Here is an 18,981-nt window from a genome sequence, read left to right as displayed (position 1 = left end):
GCACCCACAGGGCTCACCGGCTCAGGACCCAAACCCAATGGCAGACACGTGCTGGGGTGATAACCCTGGTGACCACCCACAGGTTTGGGGATCCCACGTGGGATTTGGGTGCAAAATGCCAGTTTTAAAACACACCAGAGGTGGCACAGCCCTTCTCAGACCCTGCCACAGGCCATGTGTCCCCACTGGAGTCACAGACCTGTCACTTGCCCTCCCCTCTCCCATGCTCTTAGCAGCTCTTCAGGACATAACCAATACCACCATCTTTAGGATATGCCCAGTATTTTGTGACATTTCACTCATTGTTTTGCTGTCACTAGCAACACTGACATAAAAAAAATAATAATGAAACTTAGCAATTATATAGCTCTTTATATTTTGAAATCTCTGTACAAACATTACTTAAACAAAGCAAGGTAGTATGCAAAACAGTCATTGCTTAAAATAATCGACCAAGGGGTTGTGCTTCAGCAGTGACACTGGGAGGAGGACAGAAATGCTGGAAGGAAAGTGACAAACCAGAGGTATAACAAGGTCTCCTCTTCAAATTTGGGGTCATGAATGGAGAAAGTGTCAAGGACAGTATCTGAAAGTGTTCTTTAATAATCTTACACCAGGCAGGTAAAGCTGATGTGTTTGCACTGTCACACAGGGAAGAGTAACTGCTCAATGCAAATAATATACAGCAATATTATACACAGGGATGTATAAATACATATTCACACACACACACATTGCATCTTAAACCTGTTGAGGACATCTCAGCCAAACTGCAACAGAAATGATACTGGTATATAGTGATGAAGATATTACAAACATAAAAACACAGCAGTGACACCAACTGTGGAGCTTCCCCTCCAGAGAACAGGTATGACTTAAACTGCTCTATCTGCTGAGGCTGGCTGCAAACACAGCTCTCAATTCCTCTCTTCTGGAATGACTGAAGAAAACAAAGCACAGCTACCCACAAAACTCATTGCTGCAAACACAAATGCTGTGGGTGCAATTAATTGCCCATTCATTAGCAGGTAGTGGGACAGGCCTTTGGCTGAAAGGTGCAGAAAAACACAGTACATGGACATGATCCAAAAAGGAATGTGTGCCCTCCCCGGGCCCCACAGCCCTGCCAGCTCCAGGATTCCAGCCCCAGCTCAGTTCCTGCAGCCCCTGATGATTGGTTTGCATTATTCCCAGGAAAAGCAGTTTTATGGGAAGCCCTGTATGGGCTCAAGCACACAATGCCAGTGGATGCACTGAGGAGGGAAAACTGCCAGAGTTCATCCCATTTTAGGGACAAACACCTGCCTAGGGATGAACCCCCCATCCTGCAGCTCCAAACACCAAGCCTGCCTGCCCAGAGACCCACACAACTTCTCCTACAGGGATCAACCCAAAATTGCTGCAAATCCTCCAGCTGTTTGCACAAAGGAAGAGCAGCAGGCCCAATGAGCCTCAAAAGCCTCAGATGGACACACAAAAAGCTCTGTGCCTCTGCTAGCTCCAGCCCCAGGATAAACACAACCTCCTCTGCCAACAGGAGCACATAAAGTCCAGGTGGAAACAGTGAAGCTCAACTGAAAACACTTTGTATTAGAAAACAAATTTAAAAATGGACAAAGAAACCCAACAAAACCCAGGCAGTGATTCTGAGACAGAACAGTTATATTTTATACATTTTATTTCTGTGGAGTTTTAGGTTTTAAATAACATGATAGATTTTGGTTCTGACTCTCTACCTGAATTGCAGCTCTCCTTCCTTTTCAGTAAACTTTGGAATAATTTTCACAGTGAACAGTTAATGATGATGAAATCGGAAAGAATTCAAAGTGCAGCTTCTCTGCAAGCATGAGCCTTCCAAACAATAATTTAAGGAATGGACATAAAACTATTTTGAAAACTAATGCTATCTAAAAAACTTAACATTTTAATTATGTGGTGACCATGACTAAGCAGTTCTTAGAACACATTCTCAATTCCTAGCTAGCAATTCTTCTAAAACCAGAGCTTGGTTTCCAAAGGCAGCACTACTCCCTGACACAGGCTCTGCCTCATGCTCCCAAACACTCAGAACCAACAGCTTTCACTTGAGCACACTTGCAGTGAGAGCACAGTGACTTGTGGGGTTTTCCTTGGCTACATGCACTCTTGGGCATCACAAAATCATGGAATAGTTTGCAAGAACCTTACAGCTCATCCAGTTCCAGCCCCCTGCCATGGATAGACATGCAGGCAGTCCCAGGCTGCTCCAAGCCCCATCCAATCTGACCCTGAACACTTCCAGGGATGGGGCAGCTTCTCTGGGCACGCTGTGCTAGAGCCTCCCCACCCTCACAGGGAAAAAATTCTTCCCAATATCCAGTCAAAAATCTAACCTCCATTAGTTTATAGCCATACCTATTACCCTGGCACTCCAGGTGCTCTCCAGCTCTCCTGGAGCCCCTCTAGGCACTGGAAGGTGCTCTAAGGCCTCCCCAGGGATTGTCTTTTGGTGAACAGCCCTGTCTCAGCATATGCCACAGCAATGTCACAGTGAGACAGCCACCATACACAGAGTATCACCACACAAAATCAGAAAGCTTCAGAGTAACTCCTTACCCCTTCTGAAGGCTTCAGGCACTGCCCACACACAGTAACCCCTCACCTCTTCAGCAGGCTGCAAGCATCTGCCCTTCTTGTCCTTCAGCCCAGCCTTTTATCCCCTGCTGTTGCTGCCCTGCACCTGTGTGCCCTCTGTTCCCTTTGGGGGTTGGTCAGTGCCCCTGGGCACTCCATGGCTCGTTCCCTTCAACAGCATTCACCTGTCCTGCACAGCTGTGCCCACTGGGGATGAGCCCCACTCCCAACCACCCAAACTGTGCCTGCACAGACATTGCAGCTCTCCCAGCCCATCTCCAGAGCTGGACTGACGAAAAGCAACCCCAGTTCCCTGACCCTGAGCCTTTCAGCTGCTAGTTCTCTTACATTTAGAGGAACTGCACACAAACCCCTTCCATTCCAGAGCTTCCTGTGCAGTGACCAGCCATGAGAAGATTTCTCCAAGACAAGGAGAAAATGGGAATTGCCAGCTGTACAGAAACCCCTCTGCTGTACATCTCTAAGGCAGCAGAGTCCCTGTTCCCATCACCAGGTGCTCCAGGGGCAGAGTCAGCTGGACACCCCCACTGCTAACAAGCTCCCACACAACAACACTCACACAATCAGTAAATAATCTACAGTTATTACCAGTCCTGAGTACAGCCATAAGCAAGATTTCAAGTGTTAACCTTTAGGCCCAGATTTTCTTAAAATGATCCTGCAGAACATATACATATATACATATTTTCTTTTAAACATCTATATTTAAAATTATCTATTTACCTAACCTATAAAACTTTACTACAAGCCAGACTGCCATCTGGAGAAAAAAACACCTTAAATTCAATTTCAAGTATTCATCAACAATAAAGTTGTTACTCTAAGTCCTTTGAAGATCCTGAGACAAATACTCAATTATGCAAATATTCAATCAAAATAATTATATAAATATTCAATCAAATATAAGGGGAAAATAAAAATAAAGGAATAGAAGCATGTCCCAGAGCAGCAGTACAGCCTCCCTGTGCAGGCCAGTTCCCACCTACCCAGCCCAGGTTTTCCAGAGCCCTCAGTCTCCAAAAGCTGGTTTCCTACAAAAGCTGGCAGCTGCCAGAGGCTGAGGTGTCTGATCTTTTTTACAATCACTTGAGATTACCTACATGGCCATCCCTTCCTTGCTCAGTGACACTGATTTTCAGGGAGCTCTCCCTACTTCCTTCCACTGTGAGCTGCACAAGAAGGAACAAGGGATTGAAGGAAGCCAAGCAGTTTTTATTGACTCCCACAAGACAGACATGGATTGCAGACTACCCTGGACAGCTTCTTTTTAAAATCCCAGAATTACCAACGACAGAATTTTTCCTCACAAATAACCTGGCACAACTCCTTTGTCAAAAGATTCTGTCATGGAATATATTTCCATTATAGTTTAATGTTAATAGTTCATTCCAACAGCTAAAAATCTAGGTCTATAATACTATTTAAATATTTTGTTCATATTTCTGACTTAATTAAAAAAATTAGTTTGAGCTACTACTTTCCTAGTCCTCGAAAAAAATCAGAGAGAGGCCAACTTTTGAATGAGTCCCTTAAAAATGTGTATTTCACCTGAGAGCAGCAATGACTCCAAGGAAACACACACAGCTTGACCACCTTTTCCTCAGAAAAAGAAACATGGTCACACACCCAGTTACAGCCCCAAACAGAACTTCTGCAGCGTGACCAAGACAAGGTCAATCCCAAGACTGGTGCCCCAGAGCTTGCAGAATCTGACCACATGTAACTGAATTCCTTTGTGTTTTGGAAGAGGTCAGTCTGCACCTGGGTTGGATGATGACTCCAAGAGCCCTGCTGGCCTGCAGGGGCCATGGGAGTGCTCTCAGCTTTAATGAGAAGCTGAATGAGGTGACTGAAGCCACCACAAAGGTGAATTAATCCAGCTCTTCTATTGCAGCATCCTCCCCAGCATCTGGAAAAGGCAATAACCTCCAGAAGCATCAATCCCCTTGACGGAGCCCTGGGTCACAGCCTCTCTTGTCTTCCCAGAGGAATGCTTGCTGTCTTCCACAGCACCACCCCAATGCACTGTCAGCACCTCAGTGTCTTCCTCCCAGGACATGAACCCAGAGACTCCAACTCACGCACAAGTGATTTTCAGGTCTTCAAAGCTGAGAACAGGCTCCTACTCGAGCAGAAATGCCTTAGGATTCATGATTGGTGTAAACCCACTTCTGGCCAAAGTCTTCAGCACCCCAAGGACCTGCTGACCCCAGGGGTGCTGGGGCTGAGGTGCTCCTTCTACACAGCAGTTCATCAAACCTCAGTATCTCGCTTCCATCTTACATTTTTACATAAAGCACAAGTGTCCACACCTCCAGGAAAAACACTTGTGAAAGGAACAGTCAGAACAGATGGACACACGTTTGAGAGCAACTTACCTAATTAGCTTCATGATGCCCATCACACATGGAAAGCCCAAAGGCAAAAGGGAATCTCAGACACAACAATTTGGCTGAAAGCAGATATAACTCACAGGAAATAAGTTTTAAGAATTGGTTTCTCTGTTACAAGAGTTTCTAGAGGAGAGCAATTAATACCCAACAAGTAGTCACTGGTTTTGGCAACTCAGGCTTGGTGCCCTTAAAATGAGCAGATTTTTTTAAAGCTGTTACATTGCTGTTACAGTTAAGATTGTATTCAGATGAGTTCCTGGGATACACAAATCATCTACTTCTAAACAGGCTTCTGCATGTGATAGACTAAACTTCTTAACTTACAAATAATTATTTTGGTGTTTCCAGTTTACAATGGTAAAAAAAATGAAGACTTCACAATGGTATAAATGGGAGGTAAATGTATTTTTAAAAACAGAATTAAAAGCTGCATGTTAAAAACTGGCTCACAGACTAATAAATACATACATCAAAGACATGAAATTTTCAGCAGCTGGTTTTAAAGAGCAAGGAATTGGGAAAAAAAACTAGCTGTCCAGACTCCATTCCGCCTCTGTGGTCTATGTACTAAAAATATCTGCAGTTGAAAAACAAGTTAACAGAGGAGTAGAATCAGCTTTGTCACCTATTTTCTTTTTTAAAAAGTAAGCTACTTCCTAAAAGTGTGGTGTAAAACCTAGAGAAACTATTAATTTCTTCATGCACTTGATGACATTGAATTAAAAAAGAAATTATTTTAACCCAGAAAAAATGAGTCATTGTATACAGTAAGGACAGCCTTACTGCAAGTTTTCTACAGTAAAAGTATTTCTAGAAATACACCAGAAATTACTTTCCTATAACAAAATATACAATTATGTGTTGCATCATCATTGAGTTTCAATACTTAGGCAAAACAGAAACAGCTACTGTGAAGTTTCAAAAAAAACCCAAAGAAACCCAACTCCAAAGAGCAGAAAGATGTTTTGACGGCTGTGGAGATGCCAGAAAGCAACGCTGGACACCAGGAATCTCCAGAACAACTCCCCTTCACCAGTGATGTGCAGTTTGTGAATCAGACTGTGAGGGAAAACTGATCCTGTTCTATGGGCTTCTCCACCCAGGCTCCCAGTCCTGCCTTCAGGAATGCTTTAAACAAACACTCTTTAGCAGTTTGGTACTCCGTGGCTCCTTGCTTGGTGTCGTGGTACAGGTTGGGCTTGAGGATCTTGGAGCGCAAGCTGGAGGAAAGCTGTGGGGTCAGATACAAGACAAGGAGAGAGACAAGACCCCATTAGGCCAAACAGCACCAGAGTGAGTATTTAAACAGCTAATATTAAAACAAGGTAAAGATCCATCAAACAAAACCTTGAGGCCAAAAAGCCACAGGCATAATTACTGGAAGTTTTCTTCCTGAGAGTAAAGAGTGAAACTTCAGCAGTGAAAATGGGATTATCCTTCCAAATAAATTAAAATGCAAATGCAAGCTCAAAGAAAACAGCATCCTTTGCTTACTCAGCTATAAACCAAGGAATATGCATTTTGGACCAGACAGCATCACATTAAAAAGTAAGTTAATACACTGCTCTTCTCCATTACTGCATGAGGCAGCAGCTACCTGGCCCTAAGTTGCACTAGGGAAGGCTTAGATTAGATACTAGGGGAAAAAAATTCATTGGAAGAGTTGTAAAACATTGGAACAGGCTGCCCAGGGAAGCAGTGGGGTCATCATCCCTGGGGATGTGGTGCTAGAGGACATGGTTTAATGTCAGCATGGTGGTGGGGCTGCATTGATGGCTGGACAATCTAAAGAGTCTTTTCCAGCCTTAATGATTCTGTGGCTCAGCTTAAAACAAGCTGAGATACCAGGGAATTCATTAGATATTGGGGAATGCATTAGATAGAAGGGAATTCATTAGATAGAAGGGAAAACACGAGGCTCAGCTTAAAACAGGCTGAGATATTAAGAGAATTCATTAGATATTAGGGAATTAGATATTAGGGATTTCACTAGGTATTAGGGGAAAAAAATTCACTGAAAAGGTTGTAAAGCATTGGAACAGGCTGCCCAGGGAAGTAGAGGGTTCATCATCCCTGGGGATGTGGTGCTAGAGGATATGGTTTAACGCGAACATGGTGGTGGTGCTGCGTTGATGGCTGGACTTGACCATCTTAAGGGTCTTTTCCAGCCTTAGTGATTCTGTGGCTCTAACACAAGGCTCAGCTTAAAACAGGCTGAAATATTAGGGAATTAATTAGATATTACGGAATTAGGAAATCCATTAGATACTAGGGAATTCATTAGATATTAGTGAAAACATGACGCTGTGCTTAAAAAAGGCTGAGGTACTAGGGAATTCATTAGATACTGGGGAATTAGATATTAGGGATTTCATTAGATATTAGGGGAAAAAATCACTGAAAAGGGTGTGGTGTAGAGGGCATGGTTTAATGTGAACATGGTGGTAGTGCTACATTGATGGCTGGATTTGACCATCTTAAGGGGCTTTTCCAGCCTTAGTGATTCTGTAGCTCAGCTTAAAACAGAGATACTAGGGAATTCATTAAATAACAGGGAATTAGATATTAGGGAATTCATTAGATATTAGGGAATGAGATATTAGGGAAGTCATTAGATATTAGGGAAAACACAAGACTCAGCTTAAAACAGACAGAGATATTAGAGAATTCATTAGATATTAGGGAATTAGATATTAGAGAATTAGATATTAGGGATTTCATTAGATATTAGGGGGAAAAAAAAAAATCACTGAAAGGGTTGTAAAGCATTGGAAGAGGTTGCCCAGGGAAGCAGTGGGCTCACCATCCCTGGGGATGTGGTGCTAGAGGACATGGTCTAACGTGAACATGGTGGTGGTTCTGCGTTGATGGCTGGACTTGACCATCTTAAGAGTCTTTCCCAGCCTTAATGATTCTGTGGCTCTAACACAAGGCTCAGCTGAAAACAGGCTGAAATATTAGGGAATTAATTAGATATTAGGGAATTAGGTATTAGGGAATTCATTAGATATTAGGGAATCCATTAGATATTAGGGAAAACACGAGGCTCAGCTTAAAACAGGCTGAGGTATTAGGGAACTCATTAGAGAATTAAGTATTAGGGAAAAAAACTTCACTGAAAGGGTTGTAAAGCATTGGAACAGGCTGCCCAAAGAAGCAGTGGGTTTACCATCCCTGGAAGTGTTCCAATAACATTTGATGTGGATGTGGTGCTAGAGGGCATGGTTGAACATGAACATGGTGGTGGTGCTGCATTGATGGCTGGACTTGACCATCTTAGGGGTCTTTTCCAGCCTTAATGATTCTGTGGCTCAGCTTAAAACAAGCTGAGATACCAGGGAATTCATTAGATATTGGGGAATGCATTAGATATTAGGGAAAGCACAAGACTCAGCTTAAAACAGACTGAGATATTAGAGAATTCTTTAGATATTAGGGAATTAGATATTAGAGAATTAGATATTAGGGATTTCACTAGGTATTAGGGGAAAAAAATCCACTGAAAGGGTTGTAAAGAACTGGAACAGGCTGCCCAGGGAAGTAGAGGGTTCACCATCCCATGGGATGTGGTGTTAGAGGACACGGTTTAACGCGAACACGGTGGTGGTGCTGCGTTGATGGCTGGACTTGACCATCTTAAGGGGCTTTTCCAGCTCTAATGATTGTGTGGCTCTAACAGGAGGCTCAGCTTGTAACAGGCTGAGCAAGCCCAGAAGCACAGCAGATTTCTGAGTGCCCAAAGCCCACGGAGGTGTTCCCCTGAGCCCTGAGCAGTGTCAGGGTGCCCCGGGGCCGTACCTTGGCATGGATGCGCATCCAGCGGCTGTAGAAGGCGTGCTTGCAGAGGCGCGACGCGCGCCCCATCTCGTCCTTGCCCGTGGTGGCATTAATGACCTCCAGGCCTGAGTCACCCACTGTCCAGTTCACACTGAAGTTGGGGGCTTTCCCTGGCTGGCGGGCCTCTGCGTTGCTGATACCTGAAAGAAAAGTGGTGTTTAATGATGATAATAAATACAAATGCTTGGCTTTTGGTTTGGGGTTGGAGGGCAAACAAACTTAGAAGCAGATCTTTTATTTTGAGGGTTTTCTCCTGCAGATTTCTCAGCCACTCACAGAGTGACATCTCACTCTCATTCTGGCTAAAGTGGTCTCTAGTTCTGTCCCTCCCAGCAGGGCAAGTGTGCACTGCTGGAAGAAGCAGCCTCCTTGGCAGTGGGGGTCATGGAGAGCTCCGTGGCAGGAGTTCATAGGGTTCACCTCACTTCCAAATGACTATGAACCCTGGAAATGTTCATGGCCAGGTTGGATGGGGCTTGGAGCAACCTGGAATAGTGGAAGGTGTCCCTGCCCATGGCAGGGGGTGGAATGAGATGTGCTTTACAGTCCCTTCCAACATAAATCATCCTGTGATTCCACTGAAAGCGAGCCCCATGCTCAGCACCCTCCACAAAGCTAGAGCTGGCAGACATTTGGGTCTTTCAGCACAAATCCACTGTGTTCCAGCTGTCTCCCCACTCCACAGGCCAGTGCTGCACACTGAGCCCAGAGACAGGGAATCACAGGATTCCAAACAGGACTCAAATCACTTTGCTCAGGTGTTAAATTAGGTTAACATCTTCCAACTATGGCTCTACCTGCAGAGATGGAGAAGCAAAGCCACCACAATCCAACCCAAGTGCAAACCGAGTCTGGCTGCCTGCCCAGGGCAGGATTTATTCCTCACAACACCCCAAAGATGGACTATACAAAATGAAGGTCACAGTAGCTGCTGCCATGCATGTGTAACTCCTCAGACACTGCAGGGGTGGCAAAACTCTGTTTAGGATGTCTCAGTCACCTCACCAGGAGACAACAAAGCACCAGGGCAATTTGTTCTTTCTAGTAAATATAAATCCCACTTTTACTTTAAGGCAGCTCCCACTGAGAACTTATTTCACTGTTAGGCCAGGTCCTACACTTAATAAAATCTAAAGAATTTGTGGAAACTGAACATGAGCAACACAGCAGGATGCCTTTCTGGCTGGTATCTGGAACACAACCCAATAAAGCTGGGCACCTGGGAGCAGGACTGGCTCACCTGGCTCAGTCTCATGGCACCTCTGGCCCAGCACTGAGAGTGGGCAAGGTCAGAATGACCCAGCAAAATGCAGTTTGCTCTCTATCATCAATTCCTCATTTAATAAACAAAGAAACCCTTTGAAATATAAACTACTGAAGCTGTTGTATTTTTAGCCTTGGTTTGGATCAATCTTGTCACTATGACTGATGAGAAATAATTAACTAAATAATAACAGAAAATAACCTACTATTCCCCATTTTCTTAAAATATAGGCTGAAAAAATTGAGAATTGGTACAAAAGTTGGTTTCACCAAAAGTACTGAGGCAAAAGTGCTAAGAAATTGATGCCACATGACAATTTTTTTGTCTTTTTTTTTCTTAAATGACATCTATGCTACTACCTTTTCTTTTATTCCATACACTATTAAACAAGTACAGGGATCAGACAGAGGTCATCAAGTACTCCAAAATGCTTTGTGATATCACAACCAGTCCCACAAACAAATCAAATAAAGATGAGAAAGCTGAACATCCAGCATGCACTACATTTCCACTGCAATTATATGATTCTATTCCTTGGTTTTTGATGAATTAATTAAATATTTTTAAAAACCACCAAAACCAACCCAGATTTAGAATTTCAAATAGATTTAATTAATAACAACCCATTCAGCTGCTTATTTGCATGCAAGAATCCTGGAGAGATGTCATTGTGATGGTGGATCACAAGTAGCAAGGGCAGGGAATAAAGGTCATCTCAAAATCAAAGCATTTGATAAACCTTTAGGTGGGTCCTATCTTCCCCATGAAAATCTAGACATGAATACAGCACAATATGCTTAGATTAGAAACAGAAATTTAGGATAGAAAATCAAATATTTTACTCTTCTTTCAAAACTCATAGAACTAAAGCTATTTAGAGAACCTTGCTCAGAACTTATTGTTGAGTATTATTACAAAGAGATATAATAAACAAAAGCAAAGGTCACAGCTCTTGGTGCCACTGCTTATATAAATAATAAAGTTTGACAGTTCTTTGAGGAGAGAGCTAAAACAAGCTTCATGAAAAAGGACACAGGAAGCTGCAAAACACCAATGTGAACAGGAGAATAAGGTACCAAGGGAACAGGCAAATAAAAAATCACCAGAAGTTCTGCTGGAGGACTTATTTTTGTCTACCTTAAAAACAAATTCACTAACACTCGGATAAAGATGACCTCTTTGGGAAGAGTGGACACAGCTGGAGAACCTCCAGCTCAGGGCAGACCTGGGATGTGTGGGGGGGAAGAAAACTGAGGTAGGATCACTAATGACACTAAATTATTTTCAAACAGCAATAAGAGGAGCAATAGCAAAAAGTAGCAGAAAAAACCTGCCATACTGGGTGTCTAGGCAATAAAAAGAGAGATTAAATTCTTGACAGATAAATATAAAGCAACGCATATTAAGAAAAAACCCAAAGCAATCTTGCACAAGGACTGCTGGACTTGGAGCTCTATATTAGAATTCAGGAATGAGATTTTAGTTTCTAATATTCAGCTCTACCAAAAGGTCAGGTCAGTCACCAACAGCAATCAAAGTGAAGGTCAGGAATTATCAGTGAAGGATCAGGGAAGTGAACAGAATTTATGCCACTACATGGACTAGTACTGCTGCTTTATCCTGAATTTCAGCTACTGCTATCCTGAATTTCTCACTAGCACAAAAATGGGGCTGCAAAATGATCCTTTATGTGAAAGGGTCTCTGTGCAAGGAACAACAAAGGAGACTAGGACACTTCAGCTTGCAAAAAACAGGATTTATGTAGGAAGAAATATCTGAGAGGCATAGAAAACTGAGTGTCATGATCACTGCTTATGGCCTGGATCTCACAGAGCAGTGAGGAACATCTAATTGAGGAAATTAGCAGAAAGGAAATTCCTTGCACAAACCTTTCCTGTACATTCCATAGTCCTCCTTACTCAAGGAGGCTGTGGATGGCAAAAAGTTGAAAGCATTTTTAAAAAAAATGGAACCAGGAATGAAAAACTGAAAGATGTGTTAAGGATTTGTAAACACAAAGATCTCTCAAACCTGACTCAGGCTTCAGCCCAGGTGAACTTCTGCATGCCCACCTCCCACAGTGGCTCCCCCTCAAAAAGAGTTTGTGCAGGTCACCCTGCACATGGGCAACTTGATATTGGCTGATTTATCCAAGCACCCTCACTCTGACTGAGAAATCAATTTTTTTTCAGATTATTCTACAAATTTACAAGATTCAAACCTGTCTTCTCTTCAAGTCACCTCTCAGGGAGAGCTCAACTGCCCTCAAAAGCTGAATCCTGAAACCAAGGCTTCCAAGAGTCAGCACAGGAGGGAGTTTTCTATGAACAGACAGATTTCCTGCATCCCTCAGCTGAAAAACATCTGCTCTGGTATGCCTGTTTCCCACTGAAACTGAATATATGGGGATGTGTTAGTGCTGGTCAGGGCAGTGCTGGGCTCATGGTTGGATTCAATGACCTTGGGGTCTTTTACAACCTTAATGATTCTAGGATTCAATCTGCTGCCAAAAGGGCCACATAAAAGTCTCTTATAAAGAAACAAAGATTATAAAAAGACAGTTTTTAGCAATATAAACAGTACCTCAAAATAATTTTAACTTACTGCAGGTGCCCTAGCAGACATAAAATTTGCTTTATTAGAGGAAGAAAACCTGTTTTTACAGTGCTCTCTCAGCTAAACAGGCAGGACAGTGGGGCAACACAGGTATTTCTGTTCTAGTTCATCCCCCTGGTGCAAATAAATCTCAGAGGGGTGTGTGTGTGATACAAGCAAGAACACAGAACTGGAGACAGGTAGTTCTGCCATGCTTCTTCTAGCTAAGAATACACTGAAAAATATGTGAATCCAAGAGCACATGGGCAGCCACACAAATGCCCCAGCTGAATCCAACAGCAGAGGTCAGGAAATCAGCTTTCAAGACTGAACCAGTAAAAGACAATACATCAACACAATTCTCTACCCAAGCTCCTAAAGAACCTTGCTGTACATTTTTGAGATGTGTATTTTTGTGAAAACTCCACAGCTGAGAACATTTCCAGACCCTCTCTGCTGCACAGCAAGTCCTGGCTCAACTGTTTAAACAGATGGTTCTCTTTCATGGGAAATGGATGATAGCAGAAAGATGATTTTCAAGACGACAAGGTACTGTTACATGCTGTGAAAAGGATAACAAAAATGCTTCTCACCCTGCCACAAACCTGCTGTCATGAAGGACTGATAAAAATTCCCCAAAATCAGGCAAAAACAGTCCATACACCAGCTACTATGCCCATAAAACTATTAGATATTTGGTACAGTGTTACAACTGTTACTTACTTGCTAATATAAGGACAAATACATTATTTAACATTTTTATACATCCTAGTTCAGAGAATCCTTACCAAAAATTATCTTTCTTACCTAAAGAAATCCTCATTGTTCACAAGGCTTTTTTCCCCACTCCCTCCCAAAATCTTTTTTAAAAAATCATGTCAAACTTTAAACATGCTTCAAAATTATGAGCTGCTTTTTCTTCCCTGAAAAATAAACACATGCCAAAAGCTAACCTCTACAGAACAAAGCAATAAACACAGTGAGTGAGAGGGAGGATGAGATTTCAGTTTTAAAGCTTTCAGAGCATTACTGTAACAAGCCATTTTAGAATTTAAGACAGGTGAGGTGTTATCTCTGTCCATTCTGAATTGTGAAACACGCTGGCATACTGAGAGATGAAGGGACCACTCAACAAAAATGTGCAGTGCAAGAGAAGTGACAGTGAGTGCTAACACACTATTCCACAGGTGGGAGGAAATTTCCCTAAGCCCTCAACTCTCCTCACATCTCCCTGGGCATGCTCCAGACAGGCATGGTGTGAAAACTCACCCCAAGCTTCATCCCCCAGCTCTTCCCAACTTTTAAAGGTCCTTGCTATGGTATTTCTAACTGGGTGTCTGTATTATATTTTGACCACAGCTTCTCTATTGCAAGCAGCAAGCAGTTTACTCACAGCACACAGTTTGCAAGGTTTTGAGAACTAAAAAATCACAAAGCTACTGGAACAGACTTAGTTACCGGCACGGCCTTCTCCATTAGATACTTGCCACTAAGTAAAGGTCTGTTGAGTGTATAAAGAGGTGGTAGATCTTCTATCTCTGCTATCCTCTGGTAAACGGCTCTGGATAGATGATCCCCATGATATAAACTCCCCAAGATGATGCTAGAGAAGTAAATTGGCTCCACAAAGAGGCTAAGTAAGGCTCCTTGAATACCCAATACGTTCCACCTAAGAGGGAGGGAAAAACAAAACAAAACAAAAAACAAAAAAACACTTTCTTTTTAATGAAACAAGTAACATCTGCCAGACATAACAGCAGTTAATCACAATGGACCAGACTTTCAACCCTTCCTCCTGACCAGCACATGACCATGGTAGATAAGCTGTGACACCTGCCAGAATTTCAGAGATCAGCTTGGGGGACACTCAGTGTAATCCTGAGTAAAATGACCTAAAACAGGAGCACTCTGTAACTTGTACCCCTGCTAACATGCCTGGTGATGCATTTTCCAGCACTCTAATGCCAGAGATGGACAGGATCATTCAATGGTGATATTCACCAGAAACAGCAGCTGATACTGGCAGAAGACACCTGGCAGGGAGAAGAGCATCCTTCCCAGAGCACAACAAGGATTCTCTGCAATACCTCCATACCTCACCACCACAAGGAAAAGCCTGTCCTTCAAACCCTGGCCCAATGGCAACACCCTGCTGACAGAAAGGGCATGAGCACTGGCTTGCCATAGCCATGGGCAGGGACAAAACTGAATATGAAAACTTAAAACACACAAAGAATGCATACAGTCCTTGCTCCCTTTAGATACTCCACAGATTCCAAACATAAATCCCTGTCTGAGCACTGGGATTTATACTGGATCAGGTCTGGTGGCAGGGATACAGAATGCCTAGGAGCAAAATCCTGCTTGTGATAATTTTTTTTTTTTTTAATTGTGCTCATTTGACAAAGTTTTGACTCTCAGTGTCTCTGTAACTGTCACACAAAATACTTTTGAAAACCTCAACATCTCCTGCAGAGTATTTTCACTGCCTTGCTCTGAGGAATACTGAGGGACAATGAACATAGCATAACTCAGTCTTGGAGTCTCAGAATGGTCTGGCTTGGAAGGGACCTTAAACATAATCTAGTTTAAACACTGCCATGGGCAGGGACACCTTCCACTATCCCAGGTTGCTCCAAGCCCTGTCCAACCTGGAGCTGGAGTACAACTGCAAAAGCCAGACACAAGCAGCAGGAAAAGTTTCCTTTGGTGCTTGGATAAAACATAGGAGCACAGAATGGTTGTCCTTATTAAAAATCCCATGCTATACCAGGCTGCAAGGTTCTCCTATGGAAACAGGGAATTCTGATGCTGCTAACAGTGTTTCCTGCAGCTTGTGCAGGGCAGGATACATTTCAGCATCCTTTTAGGCTAAGAACTCCACACCACAACTGTTTCACTACTGCAATAACTGAACTACACTTCAGGACTTGCAACGTGCTTCTTTTTAAAAAATATAAATATGGTAAAACAAAGATTAATCCAAAGAAATGATTTCTTTGCATATCTTTAGTGATGATGAAAGTGGAGGCAATATTCATTAATTTACTCACCCATCATTAAAAACCTGGCCTTAATAAGTGAATAAAAATACTGTGCTAATATATGAAGTGCATTTTACACAGAATAAAGGCATATTTTTTAGAAGACTGAGAACACAATCAACAACCAAGTGTCAGATTAAAGATATCAAGTGAAAATTATTGCTTCCCAGGACCAATATACCTTTCTGACTGCTACAGACACAGGTAATACTATGGAAAAAACATCTGGAAAGAGAATTCAAGAGTGAGCATTGCAAAGACAAGGCACATCCCATTTTACATTACATGATCAGTGCTCAAGTGATGATAGACATTTTAAAATAGGCCAAAGCACTCCTCTGGCAAGCCCTTATAAATAATCCCTCAGCCAGACGCTTTTCCTTACTTCTGACTTCAGTATTTCCAGAGCTCGTGTTTTGCTGCTTCCTCCCACAGCTGGTGACCTTCTGTGGTGCAGAAAATGAAAGCTGACATTTGTCTTGTCAAGTTCTGGTTAGAGGAGGACGAGGAGTGAGGAGAGCTGAGTAAGGCTCTGCAGAGAGGACTGCATGAACTGATGTTATACATGAACTGTATGAACTGTTTTTCTGGGCTGTGCTGAATCCCCTCTGGCCCCCAGCACACACTCGTGCTGGGCTCAGAGCAGGGGGCTGTGCAAGCACTGCACAAACCACTCACCAACCAAAACTCTTCAGATTCAGTAGGCAGGGTTGGGTGGTGGTCAGGTTTAAAAAACTAGCTTTAAATTTCATGTTATAATAGAGGAACATCTGCTTCTCTACAGAAATGTATTGTTGTATCAGGAACTGGTTATAGTGCAGAGACAAAGATGAAATCCAAAAGAATCACATAATCACTAAGGCTGGACAAGTCCGAGCACTAACCCTGTCCAGCACCATCCTGTTCACCTCTGTTCCCAGTTGCCACACACCTTCTGGACACTTCCAGGGACACTCCAGCACTTCCCTGGGCACCCTGTTCCAGTGCCTGGCCAAACATTTCCCCAATATCCAACCTGAGCCTCACCTGGCACAGCTTGAGGCCATTTCCTCTGGTCCTGTCCCTTGAGACCAACCCTCAGCTAACTCTGCCCTCCCACCAGGGAGGTGTGGAGAGGAAGAAAACCACCCCTGAGCCTCCTTTCCTTCAGGCTGAGCTCCCCCAGATCCCTCAGCCTCTCCCTGGCAGATTCATGGTTGTGTTCTGCAGATCATAGCAGAGTGAAAGTCTCCCTGCAGTCCTTTCCTTCTTTCTTCTTGCTCCTTTTTTATCCTGTACTTCTGTCAAACAGTAATATCTCACTTCCATCAGCATGTACACTCTAACAACTTTTATGAATATAAACTGAGAAGGAACCACCACCACACATCAGTTTTCAAAAGGCCACAGGCATCACCTCCAGAAGTGGTAAAACTGCCTCATCCTCCAGCTTACAAACACAGACTGTCAGAACTCACACCAACAACTGCTGCCAAAATAGCATTAACCTTTACTGAAAGCAACATTTCTTTTGGAATTAAGGGGCCAAATGCTGTATTTAACTACAAACCATGCAGTGCAGAGCAGAAAAATGCATTGCAGAAAACTTCAAGTCAGTGTTGTCTTTGCAGTGGAGCATTTAAACAATTGATTTTTTTTTTCTTCACATTAAAAATAGCATCAGAGAAGAGTTAAGTGAAGTGACCTAAAGCTTACAAACCCAAACCTGGGTGCTAAAGAATGAGCATGAGCAGAACACAGGAATGCTGCATCACATCCACAGATACTGAAATGCCTCAAGTAAGGCATGTAAAGCAGAGTTACAGATGGGAAAGAACACCCAGGGAAACTCTCCCAATGAACACCTTCTCACTGGAAACACCTGCAATGCTTGTCTAAGGTAAGCAAAAAAAATTGTCTTATGACAGTATTTAACATGTTCTGAGTGTTCTGGTTTTAAGTTACTACAAGAATTTTCTCTGACAACCTCCAAAAACTTTACCTTAAAGTAATGACATTTAAAGTGCAAACTCTTAGATGGGTATAAATAGCCACAAGATATACATTCCAACTGCTAACATTTAAACAGAGGTGCCCTGATCTGAGCTGGGGTACAGCTAACTGTGATTCTTTCACTGTTGGAGTAGAAGGACAGTGTTGGGAAATGCTCCTTCAAACCAGTACATCCCAACACCTTTGCAGATCAATGCACATGGTCTGTGTTCAACTCCTGTCCATTTACACAGAGGAATTTATTTACTCTGTGTACTGTGCTCACCCAGTGCCTTATAGATGAGCACCTCAGTGGGAAAAATCTCAATTTTATACATTTGTCACACTCACTGGTTTTCTTATTCTATAAGCACTGCTGCATATCTTGTTCATATAACAGTCTGGAGGATGGATGCACTTCCTCAGCCTTTCTGCTGTTCTCAAGCACACTGCACTAAAAAAAGAGGGTGGAGAAAGCAGAGACTGACACCAAATCAAGAGGAGTCCTCTCCTCCTTGCAATGTTGGACCACCATCTGCTCAGGGGTGTCTACAGTGGGTTCCTAAATGTCTGTGGATTTCTTCATGAAATGCAGCTGATTTCACAGCTCTTGACACATGAGAAGGTAAGCAAAATTTAACTCTCAGCAGCCCTTTCACAGTGTGCTGGTAGCACCTCTTGCCAAAAATAAAACCAGTTAAAAATAAATGTTCCAGGTAAAAATTCTCCTCTGAACTTTCCAAATGCAAAAGGCACAGAAATTCTGTTATTCACATTATTTTTCACAAAAGGCAGAATTGAGGGAGGCCTAACAGGAGTAAGTCATACAACTTGATGTTAATATCAAACATTTTAGTTACTGATTTTCATGCAGAGAGGAGCAGAGGGCAGGGGAGTCACTACATGTGACTGACAATGGTGTCCACATGGAACTGGTGCCAAAACTCATCTCAGGAAAATAAGTCTCCTGCAACCACTTGAACAAGGCAAAACCTGACAAGTGTTTACAGTTCAAAGAGCTTCTCATATCAATATTATTTATAAACAACAATTACTATGAAGATATGAAAATTATTTAGTTGCCATTTCATTTATCACAAGTTTTTACTTGCAGCTGATGGCAAGTGAGAGAAGGTGACACGGTAGAAGATGTAGCACTATCCCAGAAATCACTTTTCCTTCTGGTATGCAGAGGGCACAACTTGAAACCTCATTTCTCTCTGTCTCCTAAAGAGATTAATTC

At 42.7% G+C, this 18,981-nt stretch overlaps 1 protein-coding gene across 1 annotated transcript in view; it reads right to left on the bottom strand.

Annotated features, from left to right (window-relative positions):
• Positions 1-384: 384 nt before the first annotated feature.
• Positions 385-18,981, bottom strand: part of ADARB1 (adenosine deaminase RNA specific B1) — a 67,010-nt gene continuing 48,413 nt past the window's right edge. Inside the window, exons 9-11 of the mRNA XM_058809559.1 lie at positions 14,211-14,392; positions 8,826-9,004; positions 385-6,258 (exon numbers count right to left, since the gene is read on the bottom strand). Of these exons, the coding sequence (XP_058665542.1) occupies positions 6,082-6,258; positions 8,826-9,004; positions 14,211-14,392 (538 nt within the window). The 3' untranslated portion in view covers positions 385-6,081. The remainder of the gene's footprint in view (positions 6,259-8,825; positions 9,005-14,210; positions 14,393-18,981) is intronic.

The sequence above is a fragment of the Ammospiza caudacuta genome, chromosome 8 (assembly GCF_027887145.1).
Source record: "Ammospiza caudacuta isolate bAmmCau1 chromosome 8, bAmmCau1.pri, whole genome shotgun sequence".
Taxonomy (NCBI): domain Eukaryota; kingdom Metazoa; phylum Chordata; class Aves; order Passeriformes; family Passerellidae; genus Ammospiza; species Ammospiza caudacuta.
The sequence above is the reverse complement of the archived record's forward strand: the minus strand, read 5'-3'. Positions and strand labels throughout refer to the sequence as shown.